A 24,233-nucleotide genomic window follows, 5' to 3' on the forward strand; every position below is an offset into this window, starting at 1 on the left:
GTGGAGGTTAGAAGAGGGTGTTAAATCTACTGGATTGGAGTTACAGATGGTTTTAAACTGCCATGTGAATCCTGGGAGTTGAATTCAGGTCCTCTGAAATACCCAGAAGTCTTCTTTGGATATGTTAAAAAAACAGACAAAAACAAAAATCCATCTTGTTTGCGGGACAGCCTGTGCCTCCTATAGTTGGTATGTTCTAAGGAAAAGAGCAATTACTAGAGACTTAGGTAGGGGCATGCCTTGGGTATGTGAATTGAATTATCCAATCTCCAGCTTGAGTGTTTTTATCTGTCTCTATCCCTCGGAACAGTATTCTGTACCATGCTTTTAGAGACAAGCCGTCTACCCAAAGACCATTGGAACTGTGGATACATGTCAGTCCTAATCTGTTTATCTTGTCCTGCCTTTCCCCCAAAACTGTAATAATAAAGGCCTTTGCCTAAACTTTTTTTTACGTCCTTGTTTTCTGTCACCTAACACAAACAGGCTGCTTCTGCAGTCTTCTATGGCAGTAGCCTTTCTAATGCTGCAGTGTTTAGTACAGTTCCTCACGTTGTGGTGACCACCAACCATAAAATCATTTCTGTTGCTACTTCATGTTTGCAATTTTGCTACTGTTATGAATTGTAATGTAAATATCTGTTTGTTTTCTGATGGTCTTAGGTGACTGCAGTGAAAGGGTTGTCTGACTGTCCCCAAAGAGGTCGTGACCTACAGGTTGAGAACTACTGCCCCTGGCTTTCTGAGAGAAAGATAATTTATTTCCTGAGCTTCTCCTCTGTTTTCTTGTGGGTGTGTGTGATTGACATTACATTAAAAAAAAAAAAAACCCTTAGAAATGTTGCTTTATGATACTGTACCTTTTGGCATAATTAAGTTTCAATAACTCCTCTTAGTTTTGCTTTTCTCCTTTTATTCCCGTATTGCTCACAACTCCTTATTTTGATCTTTGGGCTTGGAAATTATTGTGCTGGAAGTTCCATAAGCCTTATATCTCCATTACGTAAAGATTTGGGTAATTTTATTATTTTTATGTTTATTGACTTCTGCAAAAACATTCTAAAACACTGGAAAATGTAAAAATAAAGACTAGACAGTGGGGCTGGCAGGATGGCTTCGTGTTGCACAAGGCACTTGTCACCAAGTCTGATGACCTAAGTGTAATCCTTGGTACCCACATGACAAGTGAGACTTACTTGCGAGTTGCCTCTGACTGATGTACATGTACTCCATGGCACATGCATGCTCCGCCCCTCTTGCCTGAATAAATAAGTGTAAAAATGAAAAAATTGACAATAATGCTATGACAACAAATTTCAAAGTCCCCAAATACAGTAATTTTAGTCCACTTACTTTGTTCTCTTTCATATAACACAGGCAGAGGGCGGACACTTGGGGTGTCTGTACCCTGTATGTCCAGTGTGTGTCTTTAGTGTTTGCCGGGCTGTCTTCTTAGCTGTTAACTCCTTTCCAGTCAGGAACACATTACAGTCCTGGAAATTGGAGATATCCTACTTTTTCTCCACCGGTATGAAGTTTTTCATTTGGCCACACGAAGCTGAAAAAGAGCCTGGAAAGTGTAGTTTGTAGCTGGAAAACCATTTTTAAACTTGGATATTCTTTGTTATTGGAAGTACAGTGTTAATGCTGATGGATAACTAGTGGTTCCTGCTATAGACAAATATATAACATCCAAAGGACATAGTTTTCTCTAATAACTCCAATTCCACAATATTGGTAAAGCTTCTTCGGGTTCAGTACAGCAGAAAACTATTGGAAATGTCACTTGACGTAAATTAAGCTATCAATGAGCTAGGCCCAGTCCAGTTGTAGCCTTAATAGGATTTTCTATATCCTTTCTATCTTACTCATACCACACAGACAGGCAAACACAGTTGGTGCACCATTTGCTTTTGTGTGGAACACATATTGATTAACATCTAACTGTAGGACTGTGGCTGTACAGTGACAAGACTGTATTGTTTAATCTTCATTCATATTTATGACTGTGATCACCACACTTCAGCCAGATCTCTAATATTAACAAGGATGATGCTCTTTTTAGGATTCAACTTCTCTTTCTTTCTTTCTTTCTTTCTTTCTCTTTTTGCTGTGACATATAAGATAAGACTATATGAAAGTCAACAAAAATGTTGGTATGTTTTGGTTCTGTGGGATCTATATTTAGCCTTTTGTCTTTTGGATTTTTCCTGCATATATTCAGAATAAAATTTATATAGTTATGAAGAAATGGTAATACTCTGAGGAAACATATTTTTCATCTTTGATTCAGTTGTAAATAGGATACCAGTCTAAAATCAGGTCACTAACAGTCTTCACTCAGGTTTCCCAGAGGGCACCTACATTTTCATACATAACGAGTTCCTAAAAATGTGCATGAAAACATTTCTAAATGTGAAACTAGTTGCTTAAAAAAATAAAATATCCTCTAAACTTTGAAAAATAGTTATGTAGGCTTGGTTTGTGCGTTTCAGAATAAACTTGGTTTGTGCCTCTTTTGGTATTTCTACTGGGTTAAATCTGTCAAATATGTTGAGGTTCTGAGATCTATGCTACTCAGCTTTAATGTGAGTGTTTCCCCCCCTAAGCTGTGAGGGCAATATTTAGGATATGTCTGTGAATACTCTCTGTAAAGACAGCGGTACATCTGGAGCTCTGAAAGGTCAGAGGGTCCTGTGCAAAAAATGCCGTGCATGAAGGTTGGTAAACTGCCTGTTTTGTTTTTAGTAGTCACTTTCTGGGTTTGAACACAAATAAATCATTCTGTTTTCATTATTATAATTATTCATGCCTAGAAATTAAGAAACAACTTGGCTCTTTTTTTTATTTCATTCTTTTTGATGTGCTTGCAAAGATACATGTTAATTGATATTTCATATTACCCTTCTAGCCTTATTAACTCTCAAATTCTCCAAAGTGTTCTTCTGGGGTTGTAGATTCTGACCATTGGAATTTTCTTAGCTTATGGCCAACACAAAGACAGTTGTAGTTTATAAAAATTGTTTGCATGTTAGTGATGTTAAGCCTGTGTTCCAATATTTACATACCTTTATATTTAACATAATTTTCAGTATTTAGAAGTTTAAAGTATTTCATGTAGCCAAATATGTCTAAGATCCTGTTCTTCATGTTTTCTTACCCGTAGAAAGGTCACCATATATATTGAGATGATAAATATTTTTTATTTCATTTCTTATATTTAACTATAAATAATTGGAATTAATTTGTTTGTAAGTTAAAACACTAATAATTTTTTTAAGATAGTTAATGAGTTTTTTGAGCCAATTATTGATTAGTTTTCCTTATTTAATTTTATTTTAAACATATTCCAGAGTTTTTATATATCTGATACATATGCTGGATTAAATATGTGGTCTGTTAGTACTATATTTCATAATGGTTTAAAAGAAAATGATGGATGGGTGAGGTTTTATATTTTATATTTTTCTTTTATATAAGTATTCTGCCTTAAAAATGTATTCAGTATTCACTTGAATATTGGTTATTTTCTAAGTTACATGCAATATTACAACAGTCAGAATATGTTCATTATTATAATGGATAATATATTTACAAGTACGGTTTCTACTTGGAATCTAAGTGAAATATTAAATACATTTGAGTTGCTAGTAAATTTAGCAATTTCTTTTTCTTTATAACTGGATGTAAAAACTTTTGCTATTTAAATGTCTCATATACTTTTTTTTAAAAAGAGTACAGGTCATAAAAGTTATGTAAGTTAAATTTAAAAGTATTAGCAGGATCTGACTTATTTCTTCCTTTTTCAAGGGAAAAATTTATACACAAATGAATATGTGGCGATTAAACTGGTAAGTTCATTATTATTTTTCTACAGTTATTTCCTTTGATTATCAGCTTATTAATTTTTTATCTTTACATTTACAATTTTGGTATTCATCCAAGAAGGAAAAATGTTTGCATGACTGACCTTTTGTTCATGTCTCTAATGATGTGTAAAGTGTCAGTGTTTTCTCTGCATGACAATTCTGTTTTTACTTTGGCAGCATTATGGAAGTGAAATTTGTAGTTTGGCAGTATTTCAGTGGTATTTTTAAGTGGATAAAAGCAAAATTTTTCTTTCTGATTCAAGCATTTAGACAAAAGTGCCTTTAGCATTTAGGTTTGTATTTGAACACACACTTCCAATTATCTTCTAAAGTGTTTCTACTGGTGTTTTGTAAATGTACTAAAGCTGGTTGTTGCTTGGCTTTCAAGGATTTAGAAAGCCATGAGTGGTGGTAGTAAGGAGGACCGTCATGTAAAATTCCATGTGCTCAGTGTCACAGGTACAAAGTAGTTCTCTGGAAGAATTTGCACGCAGGAATTATTTTATTCATTTATTATTTATTCACTCATTCATTTATTTATCTATCATTTATTTAGACAGAGTTTCTGTTTAGAACTGACTGTTCTAGAACTCACTATGTGTACCAGGCTGGCCTTGAGCTCCACCAGCTTCTGCTTCTCAAGTGCTGGGATTAAAGGTGTGTTCCTTTATGCGGCACTAGGAATGGTTTATAAGGCATATTTTCTCGTTGTCAGTCAGGTTTCCCTGAGGTTCGTGTTGGCTTAATGTTCACATTCTCCTTACTCTTGTCACCCTTGTCCTGAGAGTGTAACCTGTGTTGCTAGAGCAACTGTTAGAGGAAGAGGCCATGAGATGAAATGCGAGCTTTTGAACTGCCATGGAAAGTCTGTCTTGCTTGAAGTGTCTTTGAGCGTAGGCCTGTGTCCCTTCCTTTTACCAAAATGAGTATAAGTGTCGTGCTGTGATGCTGCCAGGACACAGGGGTCTGGCACTTGACTCACCCAGATGAGTTCTCCCTGACTTCAAGGTCAAGTCCTTGACTTTATAATACAAACTCTGGTTAGCTTCTGTCAGGGTAGTCACTGTTTTTTTTTTTTTAACTTTTTTTTTTTTATTGAGAAAAGGAGAAAAAAAACCCAAATTTCCTCCTCCTCCCAGCCTCCCATTTCCCTCCCCCTCCTCCCACCCTTCTTCCCCTTCTCCCACCCTTTTCCCCCTCACCCCACTCCTCTCCCCCTCCCTCTCCAGCCCAAAGAGCAGTCAGGGTTCCCTGCCCTGTGGTAAGGACCTAGGTCACTGTTGTTTTTAACTGGACTTGTGGTAATCAGCCATGAGATCAGTTACTATAATCAAGCTCTCAGAACTGTCCTAGTTGGGAACATAAATTTTTAATTTTTGATGAGAATTTTTTTTTTTTTACTCTTAAGATCTCAAGTGCCCAAATGAGTATAAATATTGTTTTATTTTAAAAATATTTAAAGTTTATTCTTTATCCATGTTATAAATGTAGACAGTGTATTTTGATCATATCCATTTTCTTCCCCTCTGCTCTCTTTGCTTTTTCCGGTATGCCCACTCCCACCTCTAGTCCCTGAAAAAAACAAAAAGCAAAGGTCACTGAGTCCAGTTAGTGCTGTCTACATTCTTGTGAGTGTTGGGCTGTGTACTGGGGCTTGGTCAACCTGTCATGTCCCTACCCACCCCACTCACTTTCCCTCCTCCAGCAGCCATCAACTGCCAATGGATCCTGCATTATGCATCCCTCTGCTTTGTCCATGCTGCAATGTTGATGGGCGTAGTCTTGTTCGTGAAGGCAGCCTTAGCTGTTCTGAGGTCATGAGTGCAGTGGCCATGTCATGTCAGTAGACAGCATTTTATAGCATTTCTTCCCCTCCGCTGATTTTTAAATTCTTTCTGTTCCTCTTTAGGAATGATGTATTCCTTCAGGTTTTCAGGAATAAGAAGGAAGTTTGAGGGGATCGATCTAGCTATTCCTTTTAGGGCTGAATAGTCAGTGGTCACTTACTCTCAGCACTTTGACCAGTTACTTATCGCTGCATTAAATAACTTTCAAGGGCTACATAGAAAGCCAATTTAAACAGACAAAGGAAGTTAGTATATAGGAACGACAGTAGAGAGAGTCAGCATTCAGGAAGTGTACAATATTTGAATGGGCATTCTGATTGTTGGAATTGTTCTTTTTTCTTCTTCACATTCTAGCTCTTTGTATGGCATTGGAGTTGGAGGTGGTATACCAGGAAAGAAATGTGTGGTATTCTGTACTAGTGATGAAGCAGCTGTACTTAACAGCTGTGTGCAGAGGGAACAGAAGCCACCGCCAGGCTGACTGCTCCCTGTCTGGTTAATTTATCAGGTGTAACCCTCAAGTCCTGTCATTTTCAAATTTGGAACTTGTTTGTCCTGTCCCTACCACTGGTGCCTTAGAAAATGCAAATCCGGTCATCTTCCAATCTCTATATATACATGAACATATAGCACTTTTTGTTCAGTGTATTTTGTGTATTTCTCTTTTTTATTTTTTTCCTTTGGTGAGGTGGAGTAGGAGACCTTTCTATTACTCTGACTGTTTTTTAGGCAGGTTTTTTTTCTAGCCCAGGCTGGTCTTGAGCTTGCTATACAGCTGAAAATGACTTTGAACTCAGGATCCACTTCTGCCACTGTTCAGGTGTGCACCACCATACCCAGCCTGTTTGTTTTTTTATTTTTAAGTGCAGTGATCAGCATTACATACAAAAATTATTACTAATACTCATAATTTACGGTAACTGGGAACATTTTTACTTTTGTATTGTGAGGTAAGTATGGCCTGTAGTCATATTCTCCCTAAATTTATTGAAAGTTAGAAAAATGCTTATATTTTGGTCTGTAGTTTACCAGTTTCCTTGTGTGTGGTTTGTTTTGTTGATTTTGTCGAGTGCAGTAGGTGAGGTGTAATTTTGTTTAGAACCAGCCATAAAGACAGTCAAGTGGAAATACTATGTTTATATACTTTTAGACACATCTCATTGCTGTATTTTGGAGAAATAAAGGCACTGTTGGATATTTTGAGAGCAGATCTTAGTGTCTGTAGTTCTGTAACAGCTTACAGGACGTTTACTTTTGTCTTTTTCCTACTTCAGATCGGTAGCTTGTCTAGGTGTTCCCACTCACATAGTAACCAGCTGTCCATGGCTACTGTAAAGGTCATCTGTTGGTAATGTGACTTGCACTACATGGTGGTTTCCTGACATTGTGTTGTTGCTATTGAAGTACAGGATCAAATTGAAATTACTAAACTAAGTTAGGGCTGGTTCCTGTTCTTTTTACCTGAAGCACATCAATCATTTAATTTCAGTTGTGATGGTATAAGTGAATATTATGTCGTATCTTACGGTTGTATATTTTTAGACAGTCAAAATTTATGGATAATGTGATATGTGAAAGGCACTGTTTTCACTGTTTTATATATTAAATTTTATATTGTGCACACACATATGCATGTATATATAGAGAGGAAAGGAGTGAGGGAGCCATAAAAAGTTTTAACTGCATTTTGCAGACGAGGAACTGCAGTATACAGCAAAGTTAACTAACTTTCCAAACCACACAGCTAGTGAAGTGGGAAGTCAAAGGTTTAAATCTAGTATAACTTGGTTTCAATCTCTGAGCATTTAACTACTACTATTATTGCTTCTCAGGATTTAAGCTTACCATTTTCTACAAATAATCCTTTTGATTCTAAGTTTCTAGTGTACTTCTGTCTCTCTCTCTCTCTCTCTCTCTCTCTCTCTCTCTCTCTCTCTCTCTCTCTCACACACACACACACACACACACACACACACATGCCTACTGTGCGTCTCATTCTTGAATCTGGTTTTTGCTTGTGATCGTCACTGCCCTCCACCCCATCACTGCTTATTAGACCTTCTCTCTGTATTGTTCAGATCTCTAATGATGTGAAGTTTTTACTTTCTCCCTCATAATGCACTTACATAGTTTTTCTTTTAACTTCTGTTTCCCTTAGTCTCTTTGTTCTTTTGTTGTGCTTACCTTTTATTGCAGAAAACTGTGATTTTAATTTAATTATTTTTTTTTAAATCCTGTTGGTTCCTCTGATAGCTGCTCAAATGCTTACTTTACATATGTTTACAGATGGTATCAATTTATTGAACTTTAAGTACAGTGTTGATTTTTATATAGATCTAGAGGAATAGAGATACCTAGTAGAATATTATAGTGTATATAAGTTGATGCTGAAGTTTAAAACATTTGGAATTAGACACTAGTGGTTTGTCTTAACTGAAATGTCTTTTGTTTATTCAATTGTTTGCCTAGGAGCCCATGAAATCCAGAGCACCACAGCTGCATTTGGAATACAGATTCTACAAGCAGTTAGGATCTGGAGGTAAGTTATATGAATTTTAAAATTTGGAGTAACACAGATTGTCATAACAATAATACTCTAGTTTTAAAAATAATATTTTAAATTTGGTTACAGAATCTTTTTTTTTTTTTTAAATTGGGGCTGAAGAAATGCTACAGTGGCTAAGTGTGCTTCCTGTTTTTAGCGGACCAGAGTTCCTAGCACATATGTCAGGGGGGCATCCCCTGCAGTTCTTGTTTCGGAAGACGGTGTGCATTGTGTGTGCATGTGGAGGATAGGGGATGGCGTGTAGAAGGTGGTGCGCTCTTTACCTTGTGTGTCCTGGGAGCTAAACCTAGGTTGTTAGGTGTCACCAACCCCCTTTTTGGCGTGACTTCTGCTATGTTCCTAGCCATGGCAGGTTCGCAGTCTCAAACGTTCCAGGGTAGGGACATTGGGATTAGAAATGTTGGTAGGAGAAACACAGAAAAGAAAGAAACACAGAGACACAGGATAGTAATGGGAGGGCAACTCCACGAATACTGGATGCTGAGTTCTCTCTTCTGATTTCTGAGTTTGCCTGTGTTTATTTTTCATACACTTTTATGCCCCAATACAAAAGAGCTAGGGGAGAAGGCAACAGATTGCTTTAACAGGACACAAAGTACAAGCAGAACAGTTCTTGCTTTAATACTTGAGACATCAAGTCATTATTTTTTGAGTAAAGCATTTGATGTCTGGTGCAGGGTACACCCTAGACCAAGTATCCTGTAGGCATCCTCTCCCTACGTCAAACTTCCTATTTCAAAAGAAGGAGCAGAAGTATGTTTGAATTTTCTGACCTTTGGTCAGGGTGGAGCGGGTCTATGACTCTGGGCCATCTTAATGTCCAAAACACCAAGTAGCCACACCCTAGGTCAGGATATCTTGTTTTATAGCCACACCTGCTGTCAACAACTTTGAAAGAGCAAAAATAAGCTCAGACTCTCTGACCTTCAGCTATGGAGAAATAGGCTCACATTTCTGGAATCTTCTTAGTTAGGTTTGTTGGCAGATGCCTTTACTGCTGAGCATCCATACTGTTAGTCTTTTTTAAGCAATATTGCTGTTATTATAATAGGTGTAAAAATGACTCCATAAATATATCCACATAGTGAGCTCTGGAGCCCATAGTTAGCATATAGCAGACATGTGAGATTGCAGGGTTATCCTGGATGTTGTCTAGGTAAGCCCTCAGTGCAAGCCAAGTATCTTTACTAGACATAGACAGAAAAGGGGAAGACTGTATGCCCATGGGGGCATTGCTTGGAATGATGTGAATGAACTAAAGTATGCTTGCAGTCTGAGATTCTGAAGGAGGCCCTTCAGGTTCTCTCCTAGAGCCTGCAAAGGGAGCATGGCTCTGCCTTGATTCAGCCTTATGAAACTGATTTGAGACACTGGCCTCTAAGGTGTAATACAATTATTTTTTGTTATTTTAAGCCATCATATTTGTAATAATTTCTCGATAGTAGGTAATGCAAATATATTTATATATGAAGTTCTTAAATCTCAATGGGAATAGAGATTTTTTTCATCGACAAATATTTATGGTTAAAATTTCTACTATGTGTTGCTTGTTGCATTGTCTTCACATTGAAGCTCTCAGTGCTACTTTTATTTACTCCTATTCTAATTGAAATGATTATTCAACAAAAATAAATTTTTGTTTGTTTGTTTTTCAAGACAAGCTTTTTTTTTTTTCTTTTTCTTTTTTTTTTTTTTTTGGTAACAGCTCTACCTAGCTGTCCTGGAACTAGCTTGAACTCACAGAGCTCTTCTTACCTCTGCCTCTCTAGTGCTGGGATTAAAGGCCTGCACCACTACTGCCTGGCCTTGAAGTGTATTTTTATAAACATATTTATATTCTAGTTTGTAGAATGTCCATTTCTTCAAACGATACACAGTTTGCATTTTTCCCTCACTAAGAGCATATGCAAATGAGTAGTCCTTGCAGTGTTAGTAAACTTTGCATTAATGAATGTATTATAGATTTTTATGTAGTGTCCTTTCCTATTTCTTCTGCCTAGTTTTGGTTTGAAGTCTGTTTCGTCAGATATTAAGGTAACTACGTCTGCTTGTTTTTTAATCCGTTTGCCTGGATACCTTTTTCCTTCCTTTTACCCCGAGGCAGTGTCTATCCTTGATTTAAGGTGTGTTTCTTGGAGGCAACAGAAAAATGGATCTGGCTTTCAAATTCAATCTGCTAGTCTGTGTCTTATCCCTGAAGAATTGCTAGTTAGTTACTAATGAGTAGTAATTATTAATTCCTGTTATTTTGTTATGGTAGTGTATTTTTCCTTTTTTTCAATTTTATTTTTTTAAAAAAGAAAGCAATTTTTTTAAAATTTTATATACCAATCCCAGTTCCCACTCCCTCCCTTCTTCCTATCCCCCCCATCCACTCCTCAGAGTGGGTAAGGCACATTGATTTGAGGAAGGTCCAAGGCCCTCCCTACCATATTTAGGCTGAGCAAGGTATCCATTCAATGAGAATGGGTTCCAAAAAGTTATTACAAGCAGTAGAGATAAATCCTGATGCCACTGCCAGTGGCTCTTCAGTCTGCCCCATACAACTGTCACCCACATTCAGAGGGTTTTGTTTGGTCTTATGCTGGTTCCATCCCTGTCTGCAGGAGTTGGTGAGCTCCTATTAGCTCAGGTAAACTGTTTCAGTGGGTGTCCCCATCATGGTCTTGACTTCTTTGCTCATATTATCATACCTTTCACTCTTCAACTGGATTTTGGGAGCTCAGCCCAGTGCTCTGATGCAGGTCTCTGCCTCTGTCTCCATCAGTTGCTGGATGAAGGTTCTATTGTGACACTTACATATAGTTATCAATCTGACTGCAGGGCAGGTCCAGTTTGGATACCTTCTCCACTATTGCTTAGGGTCTTAGCTGGGGTCATCCTTGTGGATTCCTGGGAATTTCTCTAGTGCCAGATTTCTTGCTAGCCCCGTAATGGCTCTCTCAATCAAAATATCTCTTTCCTGGCTTTCCATCTCTATCCTTCCTCCATCTTGACTATCCTGCTTTCTCAAGTTCTCCTGCTTCTTCTCCTCTTCTTCTTCTTCTTCTTCTTCTTCTTCTTCTTCTTCTTCTTCTTCTTCTTCTTCTTCTTCTTCTTCTTCTTCTTCTCCCCTTCTGCCCTTTCTTCTTTCCCCACCTCTATATTCCCAGTCTTGTCAGAAGATCTTTTCTATTTCCCCTTCCCGGTAGGATCTATATATTTCCACCCCTTTAGGGCCCACCTTGTGCTTAGCTGCTCTAGGGTTGTGGACTATAGGCTCGTTACCCTTTGCTTTACAGCTAGTATCCACTTATGAGTGAGTGCACACCACGTTTATCTTTTTGAGTCTGGGTTACCTCTCTAGTGTGTTTTTCTACCCCTCTTTTTCAGTTTTTTGAAACTTCTTTATTGAATCTTTGGGGGGTTTCTCATCATGCACCCCAATTCTGTTCATCTCCCAGTTCCTCATATCCCCTCAGCATCCCTGTTGCATCCCCTCCCCCACAGAAGAAAACAAAACAAAACAAGCAAACAAAAGCCAGAACAACAGCAACAACAAAACCCTAATAAACCAAAGCAGAATAAAAACCACATCAGAAACAGAAAAAACTCCACTTCTGACTCTCCGTCACCTCTTCATCCGTCCTGATGATCCTGGGGACTTTGGTGTGTCATATAGTATACTCCTTTGTCTCTACCCCTCTTTTGATTAACAGATCTGGGATTATTTGTTCTTGTGTTCTCCTGGATATAGTTCTTCTTCAGACTTCTTCAGACTGAAGTACCTTCTGGGGAACTGAATTACTGGGCAGAAATTGCTTAAATTTGTTTTTTATTGTGTAATGCTTCCTTATTCTGATGATTGTGATTGATAGTTTTTGCTGGGTACGGTAGTCTAGGCTGATATCTGTGGTCTTTTAGAGCTTGTAGATCATCTCTCAGTTTAGGCTCTTCTGGCTTTCAGAGTCTGCGTTGAAAAGTCAGGTGTTATTCTCATGGGCCTCCCTGTGTATGTAATTTCCTTTTTTCCCTTACAACTTTTACTATCCTTTCTTTGTTTTGTACATTTAGTGTTTTTATTATTCTGTGTTTTAGGGACTTTTATTTCTAGTCATGTCTATTTGGTGTTCTGTATATACTTTTTATACCTTTGGTAGGCATCCCTTTCTTCAGATTGCAGTAATTTTCTTCTATGATTTTGTTAAAAATATTTTTTGTGCATTTGACATAGGTTTCTTTTCTCCTTACTCTATACCTATTACTAGTAGGTTTGGTCTTTTCACAGTGTCCCAGATTTTCTGGATGTTTTGTGCCTGGTTTTTGTTGGTTTGTTTTAGATTTAACATTTTCTTTGTCTGCGATAGCTGGTCTTCAAGCTCTGAAATTCTCTCTTCCATGTCTCGTAATCTGTTGGTGAGGCTTACCTCTGAGGGTTTTGTTTGATTTCCTGAATTTCTCATTTCCAATTTTATTTCAATTTTGGTTTTCTTTAGTGATTCTATTTCTTTGTTGAATACTACTGTTATGTTTTGATTTGTTTTCATTGTTCCCTTCAATTCTTTGTGTTTTCATGGTCTTCATTAAGACATTAATTTATAGCCTCTTTAACATTCGTGAGCATATTCTTTCTCTTTCTATTGTCTACTTTCTAGTTATTTTAAACTTACTATTACTTGCATGAGGCTATTATCACATCTGTATTCATTGTGCACGTGGAATGCCCTCTTCCAGTGGGTGGCCTAGTGAAGCCCTAGCTGAATGCACCTGCTTTGCAACACATTCCCTGCTGCCACTTGACTCCTTTCTAGCAGGAGTGTTATCGTGTTATTAATAAAAACTTTGAATGTTTTCAGTATTCATATGGAAAATATTGTTTCTCAAGTGAGTGGCTTGACTTTTTGAGAGGTTCTTTCAACTATGTAGATCTACAAATTTGGTAATAGCAGTAGTGGCTGTTACTAAAATTATAACTTCACGGTATTGTCTTCTAACACGTTAGGGAACTCCCTTCCTTCTTCCTGGTGCCCACTTTGCCTTCTCAATCTGTACTTTGTGAAAAAAATCATGACTTCTGTGTTCTTTCCATGTTTCCATCTGGTTATTGACACTATCAACGTATACCATCTTTTTAAAACTCCTTGGTTATATCTGCTGTAAAATGAATGTAGAGAATTCTATAATATGTGGAATTTTAATTGTACTTTTTGCAAAGAATTTTGGTTATTGTGTAAGCCCTGTATACATCAGTGATGTCTAGAATTAATCTTTTTCACAGAGTTACTTGTTGGAGTAAGGCTGCTCGTTAGTTTCTGCTTGCTTAGCCCCGAAATAATCACACAGAAACTGTATTAATTAAAACACTGCTTGGCCCATTAGCTCTATCTTCTTATTGGCTAACTCTTACATATTAATTTAACCCATTTTCATTAATCTGTGTATCGCCACGTAGCTGTGGCTTTCAGGGTGAAGTTCCCAGTGTCTGTCTCCGGCAGGGGCTGCATGACTTCTTTCTGATTCCACCCTTCTTTCTCCCAGCATTCAGCCTAACTTTCCCTGCCTACCTAACTTCTGCCCTGCTGTAGGTCCAAAGCAGTTTCTTTATTCATTAATGGTAATCACAGCATACAGTTACCCGATCATGCTTTTCAGAATCATGTTTTAGCAAACTAAAGAAATTATCCAGGTATAATAACACATGCCTATGATCCCACCACTTAGAAGTATGAGGCAGGAGAGTCACAGGTTTGAACTCATCATGGACAACGTATGAGGCCTGATCACAAAACAACAGTAAGAGGAAATTTTAAGAAAATCTGCTTTCTCTGTCCTCTCTTTCACTAGTGCTGCAGTGATGAGAGAACTCATGGCACCAGGAAGTCTCTTAAGTGGCACATTCCAGTCACTGGGGCCTGAGGGTCCTTTGTACCTTTAAGGTTTTTGAGAATCTCAGAGACCTTTTGTTTGGATTGTGTTGACTAAAATTCTAGTAAATATTAAAAAGTTCCCAAATGGCCATTATGAACACAAAGCAAGAATTCTATCACTGAGCTATATGCTCAGCCCAAGTTTTCTTTTTTAAAATATTGCACCAGGACCAGGTATGGTGACTCACACTTTTAATCCTGACACTGAGGATGTAGAGGCAGGTGGATCTGAGTTAGAGGGCAGCATAATCTGAATAATGAGTTCCGGGCTAGGCAACACTAGATAATGAGACCCTGTCTTGACAAACAAATCAAAACTAACAAAAATTGCATCAGTGTATTTCTGTAAACAGCCCAGGTAAGACCCCAGCTTCTCAGCCTGCCAGAATTACAAATCTGTAACACTTATTTCCATACTGTGAAATTAAGTATCTTGTGAGCTGAGCAGAGGAGAGTGGTTTATACTCTGAAGGTAGTAAAGGGGAGGCAGAACAGTAGACAACACATGACTGATTAACATCTCAAGAACAATTGCAGTGGGTTTTTGATCCTACTGCACGTACTGGCTTTGTGGGAGCCTAGGCAGTTTGGATGCTCACCTTACGAGACCTGGATAGAGGTGGGCAGTCCTTGGGCTTCCCACAGGTCAGGGAACCCTGATTGCTCTTCGAGCAGATGAGGGAGGGGGACTTGATCGGGGGAGGTGGAGGGAAATGGGAAGCAGTTGCTGGGAGGAGGCAGAAATCCTTAATAAATAAATAAATTTTTTAAAAAAATCAGATAATGTCACGTCACTTTGTGTGAGGATTAGAGCAGAGGGAATTTAAGCACAGTGCTGAAACTAGCCCATGTAGAACATTTCTCCTGGTTTCTTGAAAGGTCAGTTAAACAAGTCTTATATTTGTTAACATGGAACTTTATCTTGGATGACTTCATTTTGATTGTTCTCTTAAAGCATGGTTGAATAGAAGAGTTCAAATTGTACGTTTTTGACTTGTTCCCAGCTGTTGGTGGAATAAATTCACTCTCCATTAAGTATGATGCTAGCTTGTAGTAGATCAAAGGTGTGCTTATTAGACTTTACCAGCTTATAATCCAAATTATGCTGAGAGTTGTGTTAAATCTTTCTTTTGTATTATAAAAAATGATTTTCCCCCATTCTATTGAATGTGAGTTATATTGGTGGATTTTAAAAATGTAACCCAATTTTGCATTTCTTAGCAGACTCTTTGTGGTATCTTACTTGGTTTTATATGTACAATATAGTCCTATAAGTCATTCCCATTAAGATGTCATCGTTGACTAAAGACAGTGTTGACCCTTAAGTATTTTTTTCATTTTGGGTAGCATTTGAAAAACACTGACCACAAAATACTAGCCATATAGTAACCCCGATTATTGAGACTTTATTCAGAGATTACTCTCTACAACTTTATTAGAAAGTGGGTGGTGAGTTAGAAAGAAGTAAGAAACTCTACATTCTGTCCATATTTATATCCTATATAGTTGACAGACTTTGATCTAATTTACTTACCTCTTACACTTCAGGAAGAACAAACTAAAGAGTGGAAATGCTTTACTATAGATTGTTAAATTGAGAACATAGAGATTAGTAATTTAGTGCTGCTGGGATCAGATAAGGTTAGACCCATCTAGACCTGCACTCTGCCTTTTGATTGACTTAAGATTTGCTGATAGGGACTGTACGTGTGTGTGTGTGTGTGTGTGTGTGTGTGTGTGTGTGTGTGTGTGTGCATGTGTGTGTGTATTATACTTCGCCACATACATATCCCTAACTATAAGGGTAAAAGGGTGAAGTCTTAGGTATTTCCCATACTTAAGGGAAGATATTTGGGTTGATCTTGGTGAGATACCAAGCATGGAGTTATTAAAGACAGCAGTGACTACCTAGTTCAATAAAAGTAGTAGTATCTTTCCTACTGTTTAAGCCTCTCTTTATTTAGTCTCTAGAAATAGAAGGTTAATAAAGCTTAGCAGGTGAGAGTGTAGAGATATAATAAAGTACTTTTTGTATGGTTTCAGAGACACAGCTACTCTACAGGTGTACTGGGGTACCATGTGCACATCGAGGAGTGAGTTTAGAGAAGAAGGAGGTTTAATCAGAAAAGATGTTTTTTTTTTCCTCCTGGAAAAAAAATAAATTTACTGTTAAAGTGCTTAAAACTAGGAAAATTAAAATATTGTTTAGGTTTTCCAGGTAAAAGGCTTAGTATATAAGATGATGGAATTATTAAATAACTTTTTCTTTTTTCCTAGATGGTATACCTCAAGTTTACTATTTTGGCCCTTGTGGTAAATACAACGCTATGGTGCTGGAACTGCTGGGACCTAGTTTGGAAGATTTGTTTGACCTATGTGATAGAACGTTTTCTCTTAAAACGGTTCTTATGATAGCTATACAACTGGTAAGTAAAGCAGGGTGTTGGAAGTTGCTTGAGCAACTACATAGTTCTTTGATCACAAGTTTCCCCCATTCCTCTGTCTTTCCCTCCTTTTGTCCCTTCCTCGCTCTATTTCCCAGTCTCTCTATATATTTTGATTATTTTTTTAGTCTCAAACTTCTACATAGTGTATGTTGGTCTTGAACTACTGAATTCCTGCCTCTGCCTCCTGAGTGCTGGTTTTATAGGTGTACATCATCATGCCTGGTGTTTATAAATTTAAGTAAAAAGTTTTACTTAAGCTTTTTGACCTTTTCATATGGAACATTCGACTCATATAATAGAAATGGTTTTTGCTTTTTATTTTGTCTTTCTAGGATGCATAGAATGTAAAATTACTGAGTCAAGTTCATTTTAGTTGTTTCTAAATTAATATTTTAATTGCTTTAAGGACAGGATGCATACTTCAAGGGTTGGTGTTTTTATAATACATGTAAGATGAAAACTTTGAACCTTCAGAAACAGAGATCTTAATCTTGGAAGTTGACTTTTATGACCCAATAAAAGAAGAAAAGAGTTAATGAGCAGTATACTTCAGTATTTAAATTTCTGGGAACCTATGAGGAAACATTGGAGATGAGCTTTAGACAGTTTTGACATAAATGCAATATAAGGATGCTACAAAAGTCTTGAAATTGTTTTACTCACATAGTTATTAATTCTACTCCTAGAGATTTATGTTGGAAATATTTAGGTCCCTTATTGTTTTATGTACAGGTGTAGATAGAATTGTAAAATAATGACTAACACCTTATGGTGTGAGCTAACAGGGTGAATTAGGTAACAGTCATAAAGTCATATATAGCTGTTAAAAACTGCATTAAAAGAATTTTTGTGACCTAGAAAGTGCTCATAAGATATTGTTAATCAAGGCATGGTCACAGGAGTGTGAGCCACAGTTTGTTAATAAACAGATTGGAATGGTCCGTAGACTCTATGTTGACATGGCACTAGTAACCAGGTTTGCCACAAATGGAACATTTGCCTTGTATCTAAAGTTCTGTTCTTTTGTATGGTAAACATTGTTTGAGAATCTGAAAAATGGTTAATATAAATATGATGGGGGCGAGTCTTCTGTTTTGTGTTAATTTCATTGGTTAAATAAAGAGACTGCCTTGGCCCTTTAATAGGACAGAAAATTAGGTAGGCGGAGTAGACTGAACAGAATTCTGGGAGAAAGAAGCTGAGTCAGGCAGTCGCCATGATTCTCCTCTCCGAGGCAGACACAGGTTAGGATCTTACCGGTAAGCTACCACCTTGTGGTGGTACACAGATTATTAGAAATGGGTTAATCTAGATGTGAGAGCTAGCCAGTTAGAGGCTAGAGCTAATGGGCCAAGCAGTGTGTAAAAGAATACAGTTTCCGTGTAATTATTTCGGGTAAAGCTAGCTGTGTGGAGCTGGGCGGGAACGCAGCCCACCGCAGCTCCTCACTACATAAATATGCTATATTTATTGTTTATTTATTTATATATAAATATAGTATGTGTATATATGGTTGATACAAATATTTGTGTTTATATTAATAAAATTAATATATGCTTTATTATTATAGTTGAATTCAGCATTTTCCAGTTTTAAGATTTTAAAGTGTTTAATGCTAGGAAAAATGAAATCTTTTACGAAAAAATACTGAATAATGTTAATTTTTAATGCTAATTTTTTAACAGGTAAAAAAATCACATTTTTAAGTTTTATTTGATTATAAGAATTGCCTGAATGTTGAATTGAGGAAGAATAATGTTAACTTTAAGAATGTGTCTTTAGTTTTGAATTTAAGGTTTTTATTTTTAATCCATAAAGATTTTTTTTAAACTTTATAACCTAGCATGAAAATAGTGATTGAGTTTGACTTGCTGCTAGGAAATGCATTCCTAAAATCCAGACACTTTCATTTATCTGTGACCATAGCAGCAAAGACAAACATTTTAAGTCATAAATGGATATATGCTCTTTGAGGAACTGAAGATTGACATCTTTTTGACTTTAAAGGGTTGAAACAATTTCTAATTGTCTTTTTATAATGTTACTTTTATTATAAAAGTTGTCATGTTTTTGTCATGATTTTGTTTGCTAGTGAAAATCTAAAATAAAAATCCTTTTCTCTTTTTCCACTAAGATTTCTCGCATGGAGTATGTCCACTCAAAGAACTTGATATACAGAGATGTGAAACCCGAGAACTTTCTAATAGGACGACCAGGAAACAAAACCCAACAAGTCATTCATATTATAGATTTTGGGTTGGCAAAGGAATATATTGATCCAGAGACAAAGAAGCATATACCATACAGAGAACACAAAAGCCTTACTGGAACAGCTAGATACATGAGCATAAACACACATCTAGGCAAAGGTATGTGGACATGGTGCAAGTATGGAAGCTAGAGTTCTGCTGTGTCAGCAGTGTAGACTGCGTTTCAGGGTTTGCAGATTAAAACAGCTCATACTGTAGTTCTTGTTCACCACATGCCCATAGTTTTCTTTCATTTATATTTTGATAATACTTTAAAAATAAGGTCGTGTATATGGTAAATGTTTTCTATGATAGCTTGAAATGCCCAACCTTGATACAGTTAGGGAACCCATTTGAATATTTCTTAATGATATGAAGTAATGCCCAATTTTAACTGAATTCAGATTATAGCTTCTATACAGCTTGCCAGGTTAGTAACAACCTTACTAATTGGGTATAATGCTAATAACATTAGAGCTGGTACTAATGCTGGCTAGAATATTTTTCTTAGCTGTATGGCTTTGGACAAATTATTAATTTTAAAAATACACTTCATATGTGTATAAAGAGTAAAATATCAACCATATAGTGTTTTTATGTTTTTGTTTGTTTGTTTTTTCAGTTCAGGATCATAATTGCTACAGTGTATTATTTGTTTTATAGCTTTAGTCATTTTTTAAAAAATCAAGTCTGTGTCCTGTCCTTTCTTCATCTTTCTTTATAGGTTTTAATCTTAATAATTTTTCGGAGCAAGGGCATTATTTTAGAATGTTCTTGGTTTGGGTCTCTTAATTTTTTTCTTGATTAGCTGTTGGCATGCATGTTTAATACTCATCTATGAGGAAGCATGGAAGTATGGGTTTTTTGTATTGTGTCAGGGTCATTTGGTGTGATATCCAGCTGGGTCTTTTCAGTTATTGAGGTGATATGTGCTTAGTTTCTCCAGGAAAGTATATTTTCCCTTGACAGCTAAAAATCATGTTGTATGTAGATCTTTGAAGTTACGTGAGTATGTGATTCTTTGAATTTTTTTGAGATACGGTCTAACTTTATAGCAGGAGTGTAAACTAACAGTAGCAAAATTGCACTTATGAAGTAGAAAATAATTTTATGGTTGGGGGTCACTACAACATGAAGAATTGTATTGAAGGGTCACTCCATTGGGAAAGTTAAGAACCAGTGACATACAGTATAAAATAAGATGTCAACTGGACCCTAGGAGCTGTCCAGTCAACATCCAACTTCCAGTCTTTGCTTCACCTCCACCAGCTTTTCTCAGCTTACCTGGTGCAGACTGCATGTCTTTGCTCTGCTGCTCAACTCTGAATTATAGCATTTGGCTTTGTTGCTGGCAGTCTGCCAGTTAACTAGCCTCATGGTACTTTCTCCCTTAAACATCTGTACTGTGAGAAATGGCAGTCTGCCTCTGCCTTGAAGCACAGCTTCAGACATAAAATGATAAAAGAGGCTTTATTGAGGTAATATTTTTGGTGAGTCCTTTCAATAGCAAACTCTCCTGACAGATTAAAAACACAATTTGGTGTTCTTCTAAAACCAGTCACACCCATTTTTGCATGTGCATTGTCTGAGAAATGCTCATTTCATGGGAACTGTTACAGACTATTTCAAAATAGCTAACAAAGTTTCACAACCATTTTATTGTAAAATATGACATCACTGCTTCCTTATGGGCTAATGTTTTTTTTTTCTGTAAACAATGGTACATGTAGCAGTTTTCTATTTGTAGAAAAGGCAAAGTAAGTTTTTGTCATTGTTAGGAAAGGCCTTCAGAGCTTGGGAGAAGTGGCTTTTAACTCTTGTAGGAATGTACAGACAGCAAATGCTGTAAGATTTACTTTTCAAGACCTACTTAGCAAGTCTAATATAGATGGGTAATGAGGAAGTGCTTGTTTGCCAGCACACATGAGTTCTAAAGTAGCATGTGTTTGGATGCACTCTGTACATTCTGTCATATTGTGATGCTGTGGACTTGTGTATTTCATGCTTCTTAAATTTAAAAGTACATGGCTTGGTGAAGAGTGAGAAACCAATAAAAAAGGAAGAGGACAGAGAGAACGTGACTCTTGAATGTGATTTTTACTCTATGTGTATCTGCTTGAAGCCTTCTCAACATTCCCCGGATCTTAACAACCCAGTTTTCTCCATATCCCTTCTCCTTTCCTTCTTTTCCATGCTGCTCTTTCCTTCCTTCCATTTTTTTTTTATTTCTTTTTCTTTTCTTTGCTCTTGCAGTGCTGAGAGTCAAACTCAGGCCCTTGCACCTGCTATGCAATTGCTGAATTGACGAACTGCCTCCCCAGCTTGTTAGTGATTACCTTTAAGGCATGAGTAATTGTTGAAGAGAGGCCACTTGTTCGTCCCAGCCACCCAGAACCGAAGTAATCACACAGAAACTGTATTAATTAAATCACTGCTTGGCCTATTAGCTCTAGCTTCTTAATGGTTAATTCTTATATCAATTTAGCCCATTTCTATTAATCTGTATATTACCATGTGGCAGTGGCTTACTGGCAAAGATTCAGCATGTCTGACTCCAGTGACTCCATGGCGTCTCTCTGACTCTACCTTCTTCTTCCCAGCATTCAGTCCAGTCCTCTCTACTTACCTAAGTTCTGTCCTGTCAACAGGCCAAGGCAGTTTCTTTTTTTTAAATTTTATTTATTTATTTTTATTATTTATTAAAGATTTCTGCCTCTTCCCCGCCACTGCCTCCCATTTCCCTCCCCCTCCCCCCGATCAAGTTCCCCTCCCTCATCAGCCTGAAGAGCAATCAGGGTTCCCTGCCCTGTGGGAAGTCCAAGGACCACCCACCTCCATCCAGGTCTAGTAAGTTGAGCATCGAAACTGCTTAGGCTCCCCCAAAGCCAGTACATGCAGTAGGATCAGAAACCCATTGCCATTGCTCTTGAGTTCTCAGCAGTCCTTGTCCGGTTTTATCCCATGCTTTTTCAGACCCAGGCCAGCTGGCCTTGGTGAGTTCCTGATAGAACATCCCCATTGTCTCAGTGTGTGGGTGCACCCCTTGCGGTCCTGAGTTCCTTGCTCGTGCTCTCTCTCCTTCTGCTCCTGATTTGGACCTTGAGATTTCAGTCTGGTGCTCCAATGTGGGTCTCTGTCTCTGTCTCTGTCTCCTTTTATTGCCTGATGAAGGTTAATATTCAGGAGGATGCCTATATGTTTTTCTTTGGGTTCACCTTCTTATTTAGCTTCTCTAGGATCACGAATTATAGGCTCAATGTCCTTTATTTATGGCTAGAAACCAAATATGAGTGAGTACATCCCATGTTCCTCTTTTTGGGTCTGGCTTACCTCACTCAGGTTAGTGTTTTCTATTTCCGTCCATTTGTATGCAAAATTCAAAAAGTCATTGGTTTTTTTTTTTTTTTTTTTTTTTTTTTGGTTTTTCGAGACGGGGTTTCTCTGTGGCTTTGGAGCCTGTCCTGGAACTAGCTCTGTAGACCAGGCTGGTCTCGAACTCACAGAGATCCGCCTGCCTCTGCCTCCCGAGTGCTGGGATTAAAGGCGTGCGCCACCATCGCCCGGCTAAGTCATTGTTCTTTACTGCTGAGTAGTACTCTAATATGTATATATTCCATACTTTCTTTATCCATTCTTCCATTGAAGGGCATCTAGGTTGTTTCCAGGTTCTGGCTATTACAAACAATGCTGCTATGAACATAGTTGAACATATACTTTTGTTGTATGATAGGGCATCTCTTGGGTATATTCCCAAGAGTGGTATTACTGGGTCCTGGGGTAGGTTGATCACAAATTTCCTGAGAAACCGCCACACTGCTTTCCAGAGTGGTTGCACAAGTTTGCATTCCCACCAGCAATGGGTGAGTGTACCCCTTTCTCCACAACCTCTCCAGCAAAGGCTATCATTGGTGTTTTTTATTTTAGCCATTCTGACAGGTGTAAGATGGTATCTTAAAGTTGTCTTGATTTGCATTTCCCTGATTGCTAAGGAAGTTGAGCATGATCTTAAGTGTCTTTTGGCCATTTGAACTTCTTCTGTTGAGAATTCTCTGTTCAGCTCAATGCCCCATTTTATAATTGGGTTGATTAACCTTTTACGGTCTAGTTTCTTGAGTTCTTTATATATTTTGGAGATCAGACCTTTGTCAGTTGGGGGTTGGTGAAGATCTTCTCCCAGTCAGTGGGTTGCCCAGGGCAGTTTCTTTATTCATTAATGGTAATCATAGTGTACAAAGGGGAATCCCACATCACCTCCCCTTTTCTGTTTAAATAAAAAGGAAGTTTTAACTTTAACATAGTAAAATTACATATAACAGGTATCAAGCAAGACTTACAATTACAATATTTATAGCTACTTTATCTTTTACTATAACTATAAATTCTTCAACTCCATCAAAGACTCCTGAAGGATATATTATTACCTAAGTAAACAGGAAGTACATTGTAAGCAGCTTCCAAACTCTAGAATTGACAGAGACATGCACTGCCTGGAGAGTCACCCAAAGTTCTTCTGTACTGTTGGGGCATCCATCTTCATCTGCAGGCCCAAAGTATCCAGCAGACTTTTCCTTGAAGCAGGAATTTTCAAAGATAGTTTAGTCACTTTCTTCTGTATCCTGCAGAATGTCTCGCAGACTCTTTTATGAAGCAGGGACCCCAAAGGAGGATCTCATCTTTAGGCAAGTTCAGCATTCATTTCTCTGCAGGTATTGCATGTCTAGCTAAGCAGTTGAGGCAAGAGCAGGTTTTTGCTCATATGACTAAACACTCCATAAGGATCTTCTTCGATGCTCGTCTTCCTCTTGAAGTAGCTTGGTGCTACCAGGAGCAGATGTGTCTCATTGTCATTAAAAATCTTAAGTTTTTAAACATTTTAAAATGCCATATTCCGTAGTGTTTTAAAGGTTTGAAGAATGCCTATCCATCTGAAATATATCTCTATACATCTAGAAAATCTAACTAACATGACTATAAGCTTGATTATTATAAACGATTATCTATTAACCTATATTTCTTAATTATACATTACATTTTTAAATGAGCTACACAATCAGAGTACCTTAATCAATAGCAGAAATATACATATAAGAAAATTGCCCTTAAATTTGTATCAATAAACTAAGATTCATACAATGCAAATCTCTATAACATATCCCCCTTTAAATGTAAACAAACAATTTTAAACAATATTTAGTAATATGGGCATAGTTATTTCCTATGGTAATAGTACTTCCTGCTATTTGGGGGTACTGTTAATTAGGCCTTTCGTGGTGTATCCTGTGTGCTAGGTTCATCTCAGTCAGTAGTTAGCAAAGTATTTTCTTTGTGGGGGTGTTCACAGCAACCTTT

General features: G+C 37.4%; 1 protein-coding gene across 11 annotated transcripts in view; it reads left to right on the forward strand.

Moving 5' to 3' along the window:
- The window catches only part of LOC121441941 (casein kinase I), a 90,125-nt gene that overhangs the window by 30,318 nt on the left and 35,574 nt on the right, over positions 1–24,233 (forward strand). For all 11 annotated transcript variants that reach the window (XM_041643352.1, XM_041643349.1, XM_041643347.1 and 8 more), the window contains 4 exons: positions 3,811–3,851; positions 8,186–8,255; positions 16,466–16,614; positions 18,770–19,004. In XM_041643352.1, the coding sequence (XP_041499286.1) occupies positions 3,811–3,851; positions 8,186–8,255; positions 16,466–16,614; positions 18,770–19,004 (495 nt within the window). The remainder of the gene's footprint in view (positions 1–3,810; positions 3,852–8,185; positions 8,256–16,465; positions 16,615–18,769; positions 19,005–24,233) is intronic.

Source organism: Microtus oregoni, unplaced genomic scaffold, assembly GCF_018167655.1.
Source record: "Microtus oregoni isolate MIOR12 unplaced genomic scaffold, Mior012 000085F_ref0000168, whole genome shotgun sequence".
Lineage (NCBI taxonomy): Eukaryota > Metazoa > Chordata > Mammalia > Rodentia > Cricetidae > Microtus > Microtus oregoni.